The 17,627-nt window shown below is 39.5% G+C and overlaps 1 protein-coding gene across 4 annotated transcripts in view; it reads right to left on the bottom strand.

Moving 5' to 3' along the window:
* Positions 1-17,627, bottom strand: part of col12a1b (collagen, type XII, alpha 1b) — a 124,623-nt gene that overhangs the window by 99,498 nt on the left and 7,498 nt on the right. For 3 of the 4 annotated variants that reach the window (XM_071467518.1, XM_071467516.1, XM_071467517.1), the window contains exons 4-13: positions 17,466-17,609; positions 15,462-15,512; positions 14,282-14,539; positions 13,423-13,587; positions 11,820-11,993; positions 10,856-11,146; positions 9,624-10,226; positions 6,195-6,473; positions 5,834-6,109; positions 2,914-3,186 (exon numbers count right to left, since the gene is read on the bottom strand). The exons of the other annotated variant lie outside the window; for it this stretch is intronic. In XM_071467518.1, the coding sequence (XP_071323619.1) occupies positions 2,914-3,186; positions 5,834-6,109; positions 6,195-6,473; positions 9,624-10,226; positions 10,856-11,146; positions 11,820-11,993; positions 13,423-13,587; positions 14,282-14,539; positions 15,462-15,512; positions 17,466-17,609 (2,514 nt within the window). The remainder of the gene's footprint in view (positions 1-2,913; positions 3,187-5,833; positions 6,110-6,194; positions 6,474-9,623; positions 10,227-10,855; positions 11,147-11,819; positions 11,994-13,422; positions 13,588-14,281; positions 14,540-15,461; positions 15,513-17,465; positions 17,610-17,627) is intronic. 4 annotated transcript variants of the gene reach the window in all.

The following is a 17,627-nucleotide window of genomic DNA, read 5'->3' as shown; positions in this document are numbered from 1 at the left end:
CTGGGCTTGGGTATGGAGAAATGGTTCCAAATTGGAACCAGTTTATAAATTTATATCCATACATTATCTATACCCCTTATCCGAGCTGAGTCGCGGGGTTACTGGAGCCAATCCCAGCTGACAATGGGTGAGGGCGGGGTACACCCTGGACAGGACAACAGTCTATCACTGGGCTGACATATAGAGACAAACAACCTGTCATGCTCACATTCTCATCTACAGGCTATTTAGAGTCTACAATCAACCTTCAATCTGACAATAAGTTTGGCTTTTGTGACTCTTGAGCTGTTTCCATCTCTCCACAGTTTTGTAAGGTTTTCCATCCCACAGTAGTGTCACGCCATACTGGACCTACAATTAGGAAGTCCTGGTTCTTGTCAATTTTTTGGGGTTCTTCCAAATAAGAGTTAAAAGTGAAGGACCTAATGAAGAAAGTCAAAACCAGCTGCAGCTCCTTTATAAATCAGCTGTAGACAAGTTTACACCCAAACAAATGATTGGAATGAACCACATCTATACAAATGTCATTTGACTCAATCTGGGGATCTACTGTGCCATTGTTTCAACAAATTAGAACAGAATGAAAACAAAGTCTCTCTGTAGCATTTATACAGTAGTTTAGGAAATGACCTGAATTAGTTTTGATATATCACAGAAAACACTGTAACTTGCTGATTTTGGCATGAAGCAGAGTTTTCCATTTTAGCTCCCATTCTGTTATAAACGGAAATGTTTCGCGCGCAAATGAGACCCCACTGACGCTTAATGTGAGCTCTTACTGTAAAATAAGAGTTTTTACAACAAGAAAGAGTGAGCTCACTGGTTTTATTGTTGGTACAGTATCAGTGTAGCTGAGTTTTCCGCTGCAGATCAGAGCAGGTTTAGCCCTGCATGTGAGGGAAACAAATGTAATGAGGAACCTCATGCCAAGCTTCCTGCACGTAAAGCGTCCTCACACTGAACCAGACCATGAATGCAACAAGGCGGAACAAATGCACCATGCTGTGCCAGTGCGGGCCCAACATGACAACCTGACGCATCGGAAAGAAAGGATTGTATTGATTGCATGGCAATGCTACTGGGGAGGCATCTGGAGATTGTGCAGGCTGAAACAGAGAGACTGTGGACAACGCTATGAAATTCCAGGCAAGCCCTCACAAGGTGGAAAGAAAAAGAAAGAAAATAATATGAAGTAATAAAGACAGACAGAACAAGAGAGACATAGAGGGAAAATGGAAAGAGAGACAGCAAGAAACCAATGGAGAAAGACAGAAACTAATATGAAAAGACAAAGAAAAACAGAACTAAAGAGAAATGAGAGATGAAATGAGAAATACAAAGACAGAAGGTAAGATGGAGAGACAGCATGAAACAAAGACACATGGAGACAGAGACATAAACAGAGAGGAAGACAGAGACAGGAATGAGTCAGTCTTCCCTGCTCCTCCTAACCTTCCAGCCCTGCTCTCAGCTGGGTTACATTCCTGTTCGGTCTTGCTGTTTCTCATCTTTACCTCTCAGCCTGTGTGGCTGGCTGCTCTGTCCACTGTTGCTGTTGCTGCATGTGGCTTAAAATAGCAACAATTCCACAGCCTCAGATGCACTGGTGAGCAAACACTACTTAAATGCATCCATCCTCACAAGTTCAGGTGCACCAGGATGAAGGCAGCATCGTTATATGGCTATATTTTTGAAGGTTTACCTGTTTTTATCATAAAGAACTATAACTTTTTTTGTTCAGAAGCAGACAGCAAACTCAGGGAAAGAGAGTAGAGTGCAACATGCAGCAAAGGCCCTCTGCTGTAATTGACGCACAGACATTGTAGTGACTTAACCTTTACCGTTGTAGAAAGTGCACAGCTCCCATCTCCCAAAAGCATTTTAAGACTATGATCTTCAAGGCCCTATTGTTGCAAATCCATGGGCTAAAATAAACTCAGCCAACAGATTATCCTGGGGAACAGTGTCCTGATCTCACCATATAACTTGCTGAGTAAACTGTTATAACAACTGATATGGCTGTTGTACACGTCTATGAAAATAAGACTCAGGTTGTAAAAAATAAAATAAATTTCCTTTTAACATCACTCCAACACTGAGAGTAAACCTATACAAAAATTGGATAGCCTCTTCCTCTCCCTCCTTCTCCTTCTCTCTCCTCATATCACTACTCCAGTTCTGATTGTTTACTGTTACTCTCCAGTATTAATAAGCTTGACCTTTCATGCCCCCCTGGGTGTTAAAAGTCAAATCACTTCTAACAATTTGCTCCACATCAAAGAAAGTCATGTTCAAACACAGACTCCTATGAAGTGCTTGCTCAGTTTTTTTAAAGAGCCCCGCTAATGATTTGGTCATCTTCCAGGACTTAGTCACAGCAATTAAAGTAAAACCTCAAATATTAACTGTGGTTGTTCAGCCATAAAGTCATAATAAAAAGAAGCATAATCACTTAAGGAGGAGGATCAGCAGGTTACAACTATGTGCCAGAACTGTCTAGTTCTAGCTTTAAATTTTACACCTCTGCAGTAGCTGTGAGGCCAGATATCAACGTATCCTGATATGTGTATTTAGTCGTTGTATCTTTTGGAAAATATATGCATCACTAAAGTTCGTTTATGTCTAAAATTAGATCAAGTCAGTGTCAGCAACTACCTAGGGTCACTTTAAAAAGTACAACATCTTAATTTAGAAAATTATGCACCTTAGTCAAAGGAAAATATTGATGAAACCTACACAAATCAGTGCTTTTGATATTTAATTTCCCATGTGAAAGTAGCTTGTTTTAAAAAACAAGCTGCGATAAAGCCACTGAAAACCACCTGTTCAACACCAAACAGCTAACAGACACAGCTGGTGATGAAAAACATTTAGCAGCTAATTGTTCATTTAAGAAAAAAGTCACTGACTTACCTTCTAGTGTGGTGCCTTGTCCCTCCAGGGCATCACCCAGGCCAGATGGGTATCGTGCGCTGACGAAGATGTCGTACTGGGTGCCCGGCTGCAAGTTCTTCAGGAGGGTGGCCTTGTTGTCGCCCCTCACTGACAGTTCCCTCCTGGGTCCGCCGCTGGTCGGTCTGTACGCCACACGGTACTGGAGCACCTTCCCCGGCGCCGGCTCCCATGAGACCTTCATAGAGGACACGGTCTCATCAAAGACCCTCATGTTGCGAGGGGAACCCCTGGCTGAGGAGGAGGGAAAAAATGTCAGAACACAAAGCCAAGGAATAAAAAGACATTTTTAATTTTTGTTTTCTCATGTTTCATATTTCATGATCTCTGTGTAACAACTTTATTTATAGAGGTCTGCCTCTAATAAAGGCCCTCAGTTGAGCTAAATAAAGGCCTTTTTCTGTTCCTATTTGAGGAAACACTGGGAAGCTAAGATCTTGTAAATTGTTTGAAAATGAACCACATTACAGGTTTTTGTCCAGTGCATCCACTGACACCACCTGAAAGAAAAAATATTTAATATTTTGTCTGCTGCTCAAAGATTTTTAATGTCTGACTATTTCCTCATCCGAACAAATGGTAGCTAAAATCACATATCTCCTTGCTCAGTTTGTACAATGTTGAAGAAAACATCACAGTTTTATCATCAGTTATATTTCTCTATACTGATGTTACTTTCTGTTATTTTACATGTACATAAAAGAGTAGTGAAGAAATTCACAGTTCTGGCTGTCTGGATTAAAAATAGATTCACAACAAAAAATATTTTTACCATTCAGCACACCAGGCACAGTGTTTATCTTTCAGAAAAAGCATTTGTTTTTTTTCAGCTCTGACTCAGATGTAATGGTATTCCATATAACAAAGTATTCCAGACAAAAAAAGGTTCCAATCAGTGGCCTTGGCCTAATAATCAGCCATTACATCCTTGACTGGATAAAAACTGGATGAGAAACACACTTTCTGAGATGTCCTTGACCAAGACACTAAACTCCCAGTTTGCTCCAGTAGAGCTAACAGTAGAAAACTGTGCCGGGCAGCTACCAGGAAATGAATAATGGCAAGAGACCATGAAAGTGAAGTAGGGCATGTTCACACAATTCCCCTTTGAAAAATAATTGTTAAAATAAAGCAATGACTCATGTGTCCTACTTAACTCCCTGGTGTTAACGCCTACTGCTGATTATTACTATGAAATGTTTTATTGTTACATCTGCCTGCATGCGTGTTTTTTCCTACAGTAGGTATGCTCCAATGACAGCTGTCTGGATTCCTAACTGAGTGATGAAAATGTCATGGATTTAAATACACTTCTTTTTTTCCTAATACTAGTGAGGAAAAATGGAATAAAGAGTAAAATGATTCTCATGTAACCATGTGTTATGTGCTTTTATCCCAACACAGGACTTGGTGGAAAAGACAGCAAGCAAAAGGGCAAATCATGCAAAACCTCAAGGCATTGCATCAATTCATAGTTTAGAGGTAAAGTCATGGCACAGTAAACATTGTAATGGGAACAACATTGTAAGCCATACAGGGGGGAGAAAAACCAGCTGGTGTTTCATGTCAGAGAGGTGCAAGCTGGGATTAATCCTGCCTCTTTTTGTAAACTGTCAAAAATAAAAAAAAATAAAAAAAATCACCTCAGATGACAAGCAGCTGCACTGTCTGAAGAGGCTGGAAGCATCAGAGGGAGAACTGTACACTCCGACTTGGTGAGAAACGCTGTTGCCATGGTAGAGTGGAATATAATTTGTTTGTTTCCAGCTGTATCCTCAGTGTTTTGGCTCAGGGTTGATAATATTAAGTGTCTTCAGAAGATACGTAATCTCTCCCTTAAAGTGCTAAAGCTAACAGCCCCTGCTGGATATTTCTCCATGAGATAATCTTCCTTCAAGAATCTACGAAAAATCACCAAAGTTTCATAACGTCACTGTCCAGAGTCTAGAGGGTTGTTAACTCAGGAAAAAAATGTCCTCCACTTTCCTTTTTCATTGTTTATTACCTCTGAGTACATCTTGACCCACTTCTATTTCCCAGCGTTCTGTGCTTCTGTCTGTTTTTCATTCCTTTCCCTGTAAGGCAGGACAGATCTGACGAGGAGCACGATGGGTGGCAGGTTGTACTAACACTGCAGGGTTAGGAGTTCACTTTCCACTAGGGTCAAAAATGTGTGGAGTCCTGGCACTCCCGAGCAATTTTGGAATATAAGCAAATGCCAAACAGCAGGTGAAGCCTTTAAAAAAACACTGTGGACAAATAGAGTCATTGGGATGTCAAAATAAAGTGTCAACTTATTTCCATTGTGGTCTTTCAATGATGCAAAAAGACGGAAAGACAGCTTGGACCAAGAATTAGTCATTTAGTCATCCCACATCTTTGTGATTAAATGTGCAATTAGATTTTATAGCTTTTATTATCCCACAGCACAAACAAAATCATCATAAGACATCTGCAGGCACCTGATGTGGATCTGAACCAATGACTAAATGATTACTTAACCACCTACTCAGTTTTCTGGACTTCAGAGTTCAGCATCTGGCTCAAAATCTGATGTGGAACAAAAATTTGCCACCTATTGGAGCTTCAAACACTCATGTAGATCTTATTTATTAGAGCATCTGTTGACTATTATCTGTTAACCCTTTGAACTCCTGGCTGATTTATCTTGATTTTCACACCCTTTATTTACGGACTAACAGCACTACATAATGTCACCACATGTCTTAGTCATGTAAGGATATGTAACTTGCACCGATTCAACTAAAATCTGTGTCCTGGTTGGAATGAGTTATGCAAAATTTGCATCAGTTTCCAGTGCCAAGCAGAACTCTTCCTATTTGTAGCAGTGTATAAAGTGTTGCATAAAAGCTACAATCACCTTCTTTGGTGGTGCCATCAGTCTGCAGTGGCACTCCAGGGCCAGACTCATATTCAGGAGTGACGGTGACACGGTAGTTGGTTTGGGGCTGAAGCTCCTGGAGCACAGTTGTGGTCTCTGTGCCGTCAGTGGTCGTCTCCAGCCTTGATCTCTCATCCCCAGCGGGTTCATAGGTCAGCCGGTAGCGAGTGACAGCTCCTGGAGCTGGCTGCCACGATACTCTGAAGCTGTCTGTTGTCTCTTCAGATACTCTCAGGTTGCGCACCGGGCCTTGTTCTGCAACATGCAAATGAGTTCAGGTTTTACTGCTCCCTTTTACCAGCTTAACGAAATAAAGATAATGTTGAGTTAACATAAATACCTTCTGAAGTGGTCTCATAGCCTTTCACAGGCAAGCTCTCCCCTTTTTCATAATAAGCATAAATGTTGACTTCGTAGCGGGTGAGTGGGGTGAGGTGGGGGAGCAGGGTGGTGAGTGTGTCTGCAGGCACAGATATGGAAACGTAATGCCCGTCAACATCATCTTCTGGCTTGAACTTCACTAGATAGGAGTTAACATTGTCGGCGTCGATCTCCCACGAGACCCTGAAGCTCCTGGGGCCAACTTCTGAGAAGAACAGGTCTTTTGGTTGGATCAGCTCTGGAGAAAGTGGAAAGTAACAAGATTAAAATACAATTTTAACCAAACACAAGTAGATAAAATGAAAACCTATAAATACTCAAAATCTGTTGAATCTAACCATGCACAGACACTGATGGAACTCATAGATTTCCATTGTTTTTTGTATATATAGCACCATGTTTTTACTTTTTCATTTACAGGGATAAATAAAGTATTTCTTATCTTATTTTAGTTGAGTTTATTTGAAAAGAAAACTCTGATGAACCTCAGCTTAATTTATAGAGATACTACAATAAAGTCTGTAACTGTAACTTTTCCCTTGATGTTTAAATATCAAAGATCCCTGTGTGATTTATAGCACCCAGTGATGTTACGTATGGTCGGAATCAACAGGATGAAACCAACATGTTAAGGACAAATATTCAACAATCAGTCTCTCAGTACTGCTTCAACAAAATGAAAACATCAGTCTCTTCCTAAATTGTCGAAAAGCAAAAGCAAATTCAAACCTCTAATTCAAACCTACTATAACATTTTTCCATGTTGATTTAAACCCTGGTAATACTTAAAGATTACCTTAAAGATGTGATATATTAAGGGTGTTTAGGAGTCCTGCTAGATGTTACTTTCCCACATGGCCATTTGAGGTTAAGCCCAGCACTAGCCTAATTCATTTATTTATTGTGATCTACAGCTTATCTTTCTGTTATATTTTGTTTTTGTTTAGTTTTCTCAGTCATACAATGAACAAATTTCTTTCCATCACCTTATGCTTTCTGAGCTTGAAAGCTTTTATCTATACAGATCACAAAGGATGATAGTAACTAGGCTGAGCCTTCATCATGTTTAAATGTGGTTTTAACAAGACTTCCTTAAAAAAAAGATCAAAAGAAAACGTCAGAGGATGAAGGAATGCAGGAGTTTGAAGGGCTGACCTACACACCACTTAATAAAGATGTACAATCTACAAATCATCTGAAAGCTCCATCATTTAAACAACATCAGGAAGGTGGCTGCTGTGAAACGCCCCACTGTGGCAGCTCTTTGAGCCATTATGTCGGATGGAGGCTGTGACTGAGCTGCTCATTCGGGCTCCTGCACACTTCTCTTTGTTGACATAAAGTCATTATTATATAAGAATTATATAATCAGCAATCAAAGCTGGTATGAGTCACATTTTACACTGGCAGACCTGGAAGCTCCCTCTGGCAAAGTAACACAGTCATTAATTGTTGGCTTTGCATGGGTGAAACAGCTTTTGCGAGTAACTCTTCTTGCTTGTTTAAACTTGACTACCAGATGTTTGTGAGTGGCTAATGATTTCACCACAAAGAATGCATCTCAAAGTCAGGATCTGCTTATGCATACGTGATCAACAATACTCCCAACAGTCTGGACTGTCCTGGTGTGGTAATGGTCAACTGGTGCTCCAAGAAGGTTTTAGCAAATGCAAAGAAATCTCTGCTAACCACTATTTGACCCAGTTCTAATATTTCCACATGCAGGAACTCTCCCTGCCCTTGAATGATCAAAAGCTGGACATGTGTTTAACACATTGAGGCAAAAGAGGAGGGTTTGGCTGAAAAAGACGTTCTTGGCACAGCGACATGTAAGTAATTGTGTGCATATGGATGACTGTCTGTACTATTCTGCATTCTCCTCTAAAATGAAGGGTTGTGGAGTTACATCTGAGTGTTGCAGTAATTAATTGTTAAAATGTTGTTTTGATCATGACAAATATTGCAAATCACAATTGCTGACAGGTAGTGTTACAATATGTGCTTAAATTAAAAATCTGAGCCAATGGAGTGATTAAACTGTTTACAAATATAATTGAATTGAATTGAACAGAATCATAGCACAATGTGCAGTATACAAACCAATACATTTCAGGCCACCATGTTCGATGACATTATGCTTAGGAAACTGTAGTTTAGACTGGTAGCAACTGAAAAACTATCGACATGTTCTGAACTTATTTGAAAATGAATAAATAATTTGCAAGATAAATTAATATTAGCTCATTCACATGCACTTGTGTTAATCCCCAAGCTAGCTACAGAAATGTTCACATCTTTGTGAGGAAACATTTTCTCATTACAGATTACGAGTTAAGTTTACCTGACATTAAGTTTTATTTAAGAAAGGGAATTATTTTTGTAGCCTATTAAATTCTTTAGCAAAATGTTAAATAAGCAAATAAATAAAACTAATTAGCAACATTCTTAAAGGAATATACGGACTGTTTGGTGCTCCAATCATATAAGCACAGCAAGTCCCACTACAGATCAAACCTAAAGTGAAATGGCTCCAAATATTTTAACAAACAGTTAATAACGTGGATGACTGTTGATTCAAAACTGCCTCATTTAGTATGACATTTGAGAAAACAGCAATATGTAATCACTGTCATGCAATGAAACAAGTGTGTGTTATGTAGTATTAGTAGTAGCAAAGTATTTCCAGCTGCATGGTATACAAAAGCAGCATTTGTGATGTCTCCAGTCCTCAGTACATCAGGAAATCTTTAACACCAAATCCTCAAACTGAATAAAGCATACTCAATCATGGGAGTCACTTGAATCAGTAGCTCTTTGCACTGGAGCTGTGCTCACAGTCAGCTCAGCCATGACATACAGGATGCTACTTCATGATTAAAGGTTGACCAAAATCCACATAAACAATCATGATGTTTTAAATCTCATTGAAGACAGTTAGAAACAACCCCGTAATACAGATATATCCATGGTTTGAACCAGCAACCTTATTTTCACAAGCCCACTTCTCTAACCTTTAAACCACCACTGCCAACCAGAGGTCTACAGAAGGTGCTATAGCATAGGCACTACAGTTAAGCATTAAAAAAAAAAAAAAAAAAAAGAACAAACTCCATGGTGACTACAAATCTTTCAAATGAACTGACTGGAACTGAGAGAGTTAAGAAAAAGTGGGAAACTGCCAGCAGTCAACTTATATTTTCAGTAATTAATGTCAACATTTTGCTTCTTTTCTTACACAAATAATACACTGAGAAGCAGAGCATGCATTTGATGAGATCAGTATCAAACAGCATAACTTCTTAAATATACACAACCCTAAATCAACATAGGTTTGCCCAAAACAAACCACACTGTCATCAGCATAGAGGATTAAAGCAATCTTACTTACGTCTCTGTATGATGTTGCGCAGTTCCTGCTCGATTCTCAGGCAGATGGACTGTGTGAGTTCTTTGGAAATTCTCTGGAAGGCATCAAAGTCCTCCACAGTGTACACATGGGTCTCTGCAGGCGTATTGGCAATGGCCTCCAGCTCACTTCGTACGGCATCCTTAACACCCACTGCAAAGATCTCCACATCAGCATTCCTCAGCTTGGTGGCTGGATCCTGGAAGGCGTCAGACGACTTTCCATCAGTGATGAGGATGGTAACACGGGGAACGTTGTCTCGTGCTCCTCTGCTGGCCTGGAAGATCTTCTCCCTCACATAGGTCATGGCCCTGCCGGTGTTGGTGGAGCCACCTCGGTACGGGAATGTCCTCACAGCTTTGACCACAGCAGCCAGGTCATGGTGAGTGTTCAGATAGAACTCTGTGTGGGGGTCCCTGCTGTACTGGACCAAACTGATCTGAACCTTATTTGGCCCGATGTCAAAGGTGTTCACCAGCACCTCCAGGAAAGCTCTCACTTTGGCAAAGTTGGCCAGACCAATGCTGTAGGAGCCATCAACCAGGAGGACAACGTCAGCCTGAACATCCACACCAAGAGAACATTCTAGATGGGGAAAGAAAAGATCTCAAAACAAAGTTGTAGTTGACTGTCAAGTTCTTTATGCTTCAGACTCCAGACAATCCTGAGTGGGATTTGTTTGTTGACAAACTAAAGATTTGTGGCAATGGGAAAGATTCCTATGTTTACATTTTACAGGAGTTCATGTTATCAGACAATTCAAAATGGTTGTTGACTACAGAGTTTGTCCTGTAAAGGTTATAATACTGCACATGGTCTCATGCATGGATTATGAGAAAATGGGCCCCTGCACACAGCCGGGTCTATGTCTAAGTCTATGTCTCTTTTTCATTTTTCATCTCTCCTTGTGGTCCTTTTGCATCTTTATTTGGTTATTTTTGTCTCTTGGTAGTAATTCTGTGTCTCTTTGTGGTTATCTTCTCTCTCTTTATGATTGTTGAACTGTTCTCTATGAATTTCAAACAAGAAATAATGAACAGTCACTTCATCCAGAGGCTCTGGCCCATGGGCTCCCTGATCTCTTGGGCCTCTGGGCCTGTGCCTGGTAGTCCCATTTGGTAATCCATCCATTCAGGGCATATATAGCACTATGTATATGCATATCTATTCATGGGTCTTCATGTGAAACTGCAAAATCCCTACTTTGTACTCACCCACTGATACTTTAACTGGTTCAGTCTTCTCCATGACCACGATGGGCTCACTGGGTGTCAGGCCCTTCAGAGCAAACAGACTGATCTGGTATGCAGTGTCTGGAGAAAGGTCTCTGACCACCACCGAGGTCTGAGACGGGCCCACGTACAGTTCCTGCCGCTTGCTGCCAGTCATCATGGGGATCATTTGCACTTTGTATCCAGTAATGTCCCCAATGGAGGCATCCCAGGACACCCGTAAGGACTTCGAGGCCACCTCCAGAACTTGGAGGTTAGAGGCTGGCTCAATGACTGCAAAAATCAGATTCAGAATCAGAATTATAGAATGAGCTGATTTTGTAATGTGCAATAAATGCAACTTTGAAAAATGACAAGAAAGTAAAAACTATTTCCCAGACACTTAGTTGAAATAATTAAAACCGATGGCCATTTAATAAACTTAAGGTACTGTAAGATAATATATAAGATAAGAAGTCTGCAAATTTTTGGAAACATTTTTTTTTTTCCTGAGAGTTAGATGTGAAGATTGATACCACTCTCATATCTGTTAAATATGAAACTGGAGGCAGTTAGCTTAGCCTAACAAGAAGACTCAGGAGGAGCGGCGCCTGGCTCTGTCTAAATGTTTACAGATTAAACAAATGAAGGTATAACTTGAGAATTAGTGATCTTTGATAGAAGCTTTGGAGGCGTTGGTAGGAGGACTGTTAACTTTGGAGAGAATAGGTCTAACTGCTCCCTCTGTCTTTATCAATATTCTCATCTAAGTCACAGCAAGAAAGAGAATAAGCACATTTCCCAAAATGTCAAACTAATGTTTTAACATCATGTGGAGGTGACAATGGAAGACAGGATGGCAAACTCTAAAAAATGAAAACATTTGAGGCACATGTGACATTCTGTCCATTTTTTTATCCTCATTAAACCCAGACCAGGTATAAAAGTAGATTTTACTACATCTCACCTTCTTCTCCGCTGACGAGTGAGCTGAGTTGATCATCCACACCAGCACACACCTGAGTAATGAGCCCTTTCTGCATATTCTTAATCATTTCGAAGTTGGTGACATTGTAGATGTGACTTTTGTAAGGCGTGGTGGCCATTAGCTTCATCTGAGCTTCATCAGCCTGCTGGACACCTAAAACAGACCGAGAAAAATAAAACATCAGTATATGACACTTTATGAAAAGATGGAAAATATTCTACACGACTGTTGTGATCGTCAGTGCCTGGCAAGTGTGTGGATGTTTTCTCATTCTGAGCTCATAGGTGACACCACTGAATTCACAGCCATGCCTGTAAAGCCAGTGGCATCGTATGAGGATTACTGTCAAAGGCAACAGGTGTATTTGCTCCAGGTCTATAAAGACGCAAAGTGAGACATTTGTTTTCCACGTCAGCATATCAAAAGTTCTCTAGCTGGAATCATCATCAATCCACAACAAAAAAAGAAACAAGCTTTGACTTTTTTTATTCTACTCTGGCTGGAAAGTGTGACAACATGGGCAGTAAATATGAAACTGGACAGACTCCATTTCAAGACTGGTGAGTTTTACGATTCTATATTCTTCTGTAACATTTTGACAGAAGACTCTAACTCTTATTCAAAGTTCAATTCAGTGTTACTCTTTGACAGAGGTGCTCAGTGAGTAGGTGCTTTACTTGAGTATTTCCATTTTTTGGTATTTTCTACTCTTCCACTACCACATTTGAGGTGGGAATATTGTACTTTTTACATGACTACATTTATCCGACAGACAGAGTCACTGGTCACTTTGCAGACTGAAATTCTTCCATGAGATTTTCACGACATAAGATGAAAAGTATAACTGATATTGTTCTCTTTCAATTTTTTATTTCTTACCCTCCTTATTTCTTTCTTTCTTTGTTTCCTTCCTTCCTTTTTCCCTAACTCAACACATCTCAGATATATATCATCTTCTCTGACTTCTTGGCATAAATACAGTAAACTGTAATTGTAAAAATTGTAAATTTCCCAGTTTGGGATCATTAAAGTACTTTGATTTGATTTGATTTGAAATGTTTCCCTGAGAAAGTCAAGTATCACTATTGTTCTACAGAAATTTCACTTCTCAAACTTTAGTCAAAATTAACTTCAGCTGAAAGCAGCTGGCTTGAAAAAACACCACAACCCTCATCCTATGAAAATCCTCTTAAAGTCTGGATAACCTCCAGAAAAAAAGATGGCCTGCAGAACCTGGGAGGATGTTTTATGTCTTGCAAAATACTTTTCTATCAGTGACCCGTTTTCACTGACTGTAAAAGATGAGCCGTTATTATTCTTTTAACCACCAGCCCTCTTTAACACCATAGCAACAACCCACTTCTGTTTCTCCATCCTGTGGAAAGTCTGACAGTGAAGCCTGAGCATAAACACGCATAAAACTTGCTATCACTCGCTTGTAATGTTAATGATGAAGGAATTTAACCTTGTGCCATTATTATGTCATCACAGGTTGCTTTTGTTGTGAACAACAGTTAAAAGCATTAAGCACAAGTGGAAAATGTAAGATGTGGAATGTAATAAACTTGTTCTTGCTGCATACCAAGGACAAAGATCTCCACCCCCATGCTCCTGAGCTGCTTGGCATAACTCTCCACTGGATCCTCAGATATGCCATCTGTGATGATCACCAGCACTTTGGGAAAACCTGTCCTGGCACCGGCCGCCTCGGTGAAAGTGTTTCTCAGGATGTAGTTGAGGGCATCGCCTGGAGCAACAAGACAGACAGGCTTAACTCAACTGGGATTTATTTTTAAAAACAATGCACATCCAGAAGGTGTCAGCTCACATAGTGTAGGGTGGTTACCTCTTAATTATATTTGCTACATAGTAAAAGGAAAGTTATCACAAACTGACCTAACTGTTGATGGCTCATTTCTTCATTTCAAAAGAAGAGGTTTATGAAAACATATCAGTTTGACAGTGTAATTTCAACATGAAAATGGGGAAGTGAAATATTTTTAGATCTCCATTTGATGCAAAATACAGAATAAGAAGAAAATTCTCCTACACCACAGCCACGATTTGTTTTCCTAATATGAAGTGAACCTAATGAATTAGCCCTGAAACCTGTTCACCTTTACCTTTCTAAATGTTTACTAAAAAAAAACTTTATTTGTTCTGTATGTTCACCAACATTTAATATTATGTATATATATATATATATATATATATATAAAAAATTAATTTGATCCTACAATATACAATAATATATAAAATACAATATTTAGTTTCTGAAAAAGCCGTGATTTATGGTTGTGTAGCACAAAAAAATTAAACAAATAAATTCTAATTACATTTTTTTATATGCATTTTTTTTTTTAAGTTTCCTATTATAATAAAATTAATAATAATACTAAACTGAAGTGCACAAACATAAAAAAATAACATTAACATTGTACCTGTCAAGGTTTTTCCTTCTTTGTATGGCAGTTTGCTGATGGCCCCCAGCAGCGCCGGTCGTGTAATGTGTTCATTCAGGTTGAACTCGGTTCTGGTGTCGTCACTGTGCTGCACCACCCCCACACGGGTCTTGTCCTCTCCGATCTGAAAGGCTCCGGCCGCCGCTGAGATGAAGTTGCGGATGTATTTGAAGTTCGGCCTGCTCCAGGAGCCACCCAACAAAAACGCCACATCTGCAATGGCGCTCACAGAGCATTCTGGGAAAAAGTTTAGGTGTGAAAGGGAGTGGAGGACAGGACAAGAAATACTCACTTTTATTTCAGAATTTATGGCAATTTAAGTTGCCTAAACTTCATCAGATTTTGGCACTAATGTCACAGATTTTGGAGGAACTTTACAAACAACAAAAACAATGGCAATGAATGTGAAAAACATCATCACCAGAAATAACCAAGGGGTTTTCAGAATTAAGGTTCTGGCAACATTCTTAGAAATGTACTGTACATGCTCAACATTGATTATGTTTTATTTGTTTAAACCTCTGCATGACATGATATTTGGGTGTTTAAGAATCCTTAAACAACCGTTCAGTCACACTGGATATTTAATCGAACTGTTCGGTTATAGGTAGATGTCAAGGACTCTCTGCTCTGCTCTGCTTTCTGGGAGTTTCCTCGTGACTTTCCTCTCATGAAAAGAAGGAAAATTCAGCACAAGCTCGTCATCATCTGCAGATCGGGGCCAGGGCGGCAGCAGCAGCGCTCTTGTAAATCAGCATCTGTAATGGTTTCCACTTCTTTCAGCACTTCAGGGCTGGGCTCCTCTCAGCTCGCTGCCCGAGCTACAACAGCAACCTCCCGCCCCGCCTGCGACCCCCCTCCCAGAGAGCAATTGCAGCTTCCTTGACATTGGCATAATTGGCCGGCAGGGAACCAAACCAATGACCAAATACTTCAGAGATTTATTGGGGACTAATTTTGATTATTACGATACAATGGGGTGTTATGTGGTGGGAGCCTCCCTTTACTGCTGAGCTCAGGCTGATGGACACCGCCCAGCAACGAAGGATAAAACTCGAGAATAAAAAGTGGAAAAGTCAAGGAGGTACAGCAGCGACTTCAACAGGAAGGAAGTGAAACCCCTCTTCAAATTAAAGTTGAAAATAAATTAAGGACTTACTGACTGAATCTGAAGCCTCTGGTTTTCTGGATGGTCTGCCGCTTGACTCAACTGAAAAACAATAAAACAATCATGTCACTATAAAAGTTAGAGGCAATTCAGACAATGTGTTTTCTTCAAAGTGTCCTCAAAAATCCTAACAGCCTCATATCACGTAATTAAAAGAAAACTCGTCTTTTGTTTCAATGCATGAGAGATTATTCTCTCATCTGAGGGTTTCTTGAGCTAGTTGAGTCCCAGATCTATTTGAGCTAACTACATGGTTAAATTAATTTGGTCCTAAATTTTCATAAAATTCCATATAGATACAACCAACGTGCAAAACAAGATCTCAAATGATGAAACTAATGGGTTGATGTCAATGTTTCTGACAGATTTCCAGGGAATCTCCAGAGCTCAGAGGGTTTGTCAGGTCATCAGAGTATGTGGTGGTGCGAAGCAAACTGCTGCCATGACATTAGTGAAGACCTCACTCAATGCTGGAAATCTGGGTCACTGATCATCTAGTGATCCGTGTGTAATGTCAAATGAGACTTTTACTGAACTTATGTGTCTCTTAACCTCCTGCAACTGCACTTGTCTTATCTTCCCTTACATTATCTGCAGTTGGAAGACTGTGTGCAAAAAAAATTGAAAATTTGTAAAAAAAAAAGTAAGAAAAACAAACATAACTTTGTGCAATGCTTCTACTTTCTTATGCTTAATTATCTTGTATCCCATCATTTTTTTATCTTGAAACCTGCTGGGAGGTCCCAACCTGCAGGTTTGGAAACCACTTAACAGAGCACCAAACCACTTCTTTGTTTTATAAAAGATCTTCATTTGGAAAAAAAACATCTTCCAAAATTATGTTGCTGATGTCTTGTTGCTCATGTGTTTTCAATTGTCTTGTTTTTGCTTTTGAATTTATGCCCTGAGTGATGAAGCCAAAGACTATTTTCCGCATTGTGGACAGTAAAGTTCCTAATTTACTGTCTAAGTGTCTATCATATTTTGTCTTGACAAAAATTCATTCAAAAATTCAACAGCTGCTTTAAATACTGAGATACACCTTGGAAACAGCAGTTGAGAAAACAATTACTATTAACTTTTCTGGAGCTTTTACATAATCTTAATCAGCAGATGGCATTTACCCAGTTATCATGGATTCAATTTTTTTCAACACTTTAAAGACTTCACATTCATGTTGTCTTAAAATCCAAATAATCCTTTTTGGTAACCATAAAATATAAAAGACTGATGATTGTTTTCTTTGAATTTGGTTGAATTTTACTAGTCAAATCGGAAACAATGAGCTTTTGTCCCCACAGGAAGCACTTCACGCTGGATTTTGTCCTAATTGGCTGCCTGCAGTAGAAATCTTTCTGTCTAGGTTTTCAGTCTACAGCTTTCAAACTTTTGCATTGCTAAAAAAAACTGGCTTCAGCCATTTTCAGTGGAGCGAGTGTTAAAACAGTTTTGTTCACTGTTGCTTCCAAGTTCAAGAATGAAATTACAAGCCCAACTTTTAGAGCATAATATTTAGTCTCACATAATCTCAAAAATGCCAAAATATGATCAGAGCCTCTAGAACAGCAAATAATAATTCTGTGAACCCTGTGGTGATTTTCTCAATAAGCTATATTTATTTGATTCCTGAGTTGCAATGTAAAACCAAAATCACAAAAACCAAAGTGCAGACAGTGGACAAAATATAGAAACACATCTCTATGTTGAGACTGTTCTTGGAGATGTTGTTTTATTTGGATTATATTATATTATGTTCTCCTTATTTTTTATGTTGCCAGCTGTTCCTCTTATTTTGTCCATTCACTGTATAGGGCCTTGTGCAGTTTTAGCAATGAGTTTGGTTTTTAGACTGAAGTAGATAGTCATCATGGTGACTTCCTGCCTAAATTGACCAGCTGCAGAAAAACTTTACTAGGATTTGGTTGGATGTCTGGTGCTAATTTACACACACACACACACACACACACACACACAGTTGGAGGCACAGTGACTCACGTGTGATCTGGCCGGAGATGGGTAGACTCTCCTCTGATCCGGCGTACGCAGATATCGTTACAACATAATCCACATTTGGACTCAGGTCTGAGATGGAGGTCTTAGTTGCAGATGCAGGCAGAGTAAATTCTTTTGTTGGTTCTTCTACAAGAATGCACAAAG

This window comes from Trachinotus anak, unplaced genomic scaffold (genome assembly GCF_046630095.1).
Source record: "Trachinotus anak isolate AG129_WGS33_773 ecotype Australia unplaced genomic scaffold, CSIRO_AGI_Tana_v1 ptg000031l, whole genome shotgun sequence".
Classification (NCBI taxonomy): Eukaryota; Metazoa; Chordata; class Actinopteri; order Carangiformes; family Carangidae; genus Trachinotus; species Trachinotus anak.
Note: the sequence above shows the minus strand (reverse complement) of the source record. Positions and strands in the feature narration are given on the sequence as shown.